We start from the raw sequence: 2,857 nt of genomic DNA, 5'->3' as shown, positions 1-2,857 counted from the left end.
TCTCCCGCGAACGCCATACATAAATCACCGCTATTAACGGTGAACCCTTCGTCAAAGAGAACGCGACAATGGCAGAACTTGAAGAAAAAAACCCTTGTTCCTCTCCCTGTCCACAATTATTCTCCAATTATCTCTTCCTTTACAGCGAATTGTCAGTCCTTATACAATTTTTTAAAAACATTACAAGAAGCTTGGGAAAAAGGGGGCAAAATGAGTGTGATTGATATTCTTTTCAGGGTTGATTCCATCTGCAAGAAATACGAAAAGTACGATGTTGAAAAGCAGGGTTCCCAAAATGCCTCCTCCGATGATTCCTTTGCCCGCCTCTACGGCTGGTTTGAGTCTCAAATTGAGGCTGTCCTGCATGTAGTTATTTGTTTCCTCAAAATTGTGATTTGAATTTTTTGTTATTTGATCCGTAACTTATTCGTCTTTTTTCTCCTTCACGTACAGAAATCGGAGATGGTGGCAATGGAGACAAACAGGGCAGCCATGGTGGCGATGAATGCTGAGGTGCGGCGAACTAAGGCCAGGCTTATGGATGAAGTACCTAAGTTGCAGAAGCTTGCTCAGAAAAGAGTTAGTTTATTTTTACTTTCCCTTTTGTTTATTTTGGGGGTTTTATTTGCTATATGGAACTTTTATATGTTTATTGCACCGTGGATCTGTTTATCATTTGTGCTTTCAAGCGTCAAATGCATTGATGATATCTTCCATTTATTCTTATTACATATAAGGGTTTTCGGAGATTTAGCTCAATTTGGTTGAAATGGAATAATCAATTCATATATGTTGATACACAAGGAAGGAGATGAGTTTGTTGGATAATTTAATACTTTAAAATATCGGATCTTTCATGTTAAATCATCGAGAAATATAATAATTAAAGCGGAAGCATACCTGAGTCTGACATGGTTAGTGCAATATGGATTTCGCGGTATGATCTTCCAAATCTACACGCAGTCTCCTATTCCTCTCTGTGATGGGATGCAGTAGAGAATGAACAATTCGTTTCGTTGCGTGTGATCTGGGGACCATAACCTATTTATATGAGGATGCCCTTTGACCTAATTCGGCCCATCATAAAATTAGGACTTGGGCCCGATCTCTACACATATGTAAACCCATACTTTAATTGGATACATTAAAGCCCAAAACCGAAACCTTATTAGATCACTTTAATCGGGCTCAACCGAATTCGATAGCCTATAATTTAACACACAATTATTCACACATACAAGCCCATCTTTAATTAAAAGTCCTTACAGAGTTCACTTTAGTTAAATTGCTTTTGCCCATTTTTCAGTGGCTGCTTGCTTCTTCATTTCATTCACTTTTATTATTATAAAAAGATTGATTTGAAAATTAATATGCCTTAGCAATCTGCATGAGGAAATCAGCAGTTGTCTGACTTCTCTGGTCAATAGACAGGTAGCTTGCTTTTGTGCCCAATTCAAATTCTGATTATAATTATATTGTTAACAGGTCAAAGGGCTCTCCATGGAAGAACTAGAAGTTCGTAAGGACCTGGTTCTTGCACTTCCTGAGAGAATTCAAGCAATACCTGATGGAACAGCGGCAAAACAAGCTGGAGTCTGGGAGGCTTCAACATCTCATAAAAATATAAAATTTGACACTGGTGATTACTGTTGGTTGGATGATTAGTACAAATTGGATTTGTATTGAACTGTCAATCTTTCTGTTATTTTATTTCTCATAACCTTTATAAATGAAATATCAGATGGGCAGTTTGATGATGATTTCTTTCAAAAAAGTGAAGAGTCAAATCAATTCAGGCAAGAATATGAAATGCGGAAGATAAAGCAGGCTTGTAACTTACCTGGTCCATTTGCTTTTTCTCCATACACAATTTCCCACCCAAGTACAGTTTAATATTTTCTAGTGTTTGATTTTAATTTCCTGCAGGATCAAGGTTTAGACATAATATCAGAAGGTCTTGATACACTCAAGAACTTGACTGCTGATATGAATGAGGTTTGTTAGTTGCATTACATTTCTTGTTTGATATCGTCTGAAGAAATCTGAGACTGATTTTCTTACGTTTTCCCCTTTTCACCCTTGGGTTTAGGAATTGGACAGGCAGGTTCCATTGATTGACGAAATTGATACCAAGGTCTGAAACATTTTGTTCACAGTACAAAACTAGTCGCTTCAATAAACAATCCTGAACCGGTTATTTCACCCAGTTGTTTACATCTTTCTTGCAGGTGGACAGGGCAACAACTGAACTAAAAAATACAAATGTTAGACTGAAAGAATCAATTTTCAAGGTATGCATAAGTAATTTTCTTAAACGTAAATATAAAACTGTATTACTTCATATTGACATTCTCATTGTATTCATTTCCTATTTTGAAACAAATTATTACAGATAAGGTCCAGTCGAAACTTCTGCTTGGATATCATCCTTCTGTGTATTATTCTGGGAATTGCTTCCTATTTGTACGAGTGAGCTTCTGTCCTTTTCATTTATAAGCAAGATTTAAGATGCATATTACATATTATGTCTACTCCGGATTTTCTGTTACTTCATGGTGGTCTTTCTAAAGTGTCCTGAACTTACTGTCTTCCGTAACATCTGTGTGTTTAATGAATTATATCATTGCTTTATCAACATTTCAAATATCATGACGTAGTTTGATTTGAAATGGAAATGCTTTTGGTGTATGTCTTGCTCACCCTTTATCGTGTATATGTGTGGCTGCATTGCGGATTTGAATATGCTTTGCGTTAGATTAGTGCTCAGTTATGTTTGGTGAGAGTAAGCATTGAGCAATTAAATTGCAGCGAGTCTCAGACTGATGTCTGGGGAAGCTTGGAGGTGACAAGCCTCTGG

General features: G+C 36.8%; 1 protein-coding gene across 1 annotated transcript in view; it reads left to right on the top strand.

The window, feature by feature from the left end:
* LOC111393657 (syntaxin-71-like) overlaps positions 1–2,857 on the top strand; it is a 3,780-nt gene continuing 923 nt past the window's right edge. Inside the window, exons 1-9 of the mRNA XM_023019306.1 lie at positions 1–151; positions 237–366; positions 454–579; positions 1,486–1,639; positions 1,742–1,827; positions 1,927–1,995; positions 2,090–2,134; positions 2,229–2,291; positions 2,393–2,469. Coding sequence (XP_022875074.1) covers positions 69–151; positions 237–366; positions 454–579; positions 1,486–1,639; positions 1,742–1,827; positions 1,927–1,995; positions 2,090–2,134; positions 2,229–2,291; positions 2,393–2,469 — 833 coding nt within the window. The 5' untranslated portion in view covers positions 1–68. The remainder of the gene's footprint in view (positions 152–236; positions 367–453; positions 580–1,485; positions 1,640–1,741; positions 1,828–1,926; positions 1,996–2,089; positions 2,135–2,228; positions 2,292–2,392; positions 2,470–2,857) is intronic.

Source organism: Olea europaea, chromosome 4 (genome assembly GCF_002742605.1).
Source record: "Olea europaea var. sylvestris chromosome 4, O_europaea_v1, whole genome shotgun sequence".
NCBI lineage: Eukaryota > Viridiplantae > Streptophyta > Magnoliopsida > Lamiales > Oleaceae > Olea > Olea europaea.
Note: the sequence above shows the minus strand (reverse complement) of the source record. Positions and strands in the feature narration are given on the sequence as shown.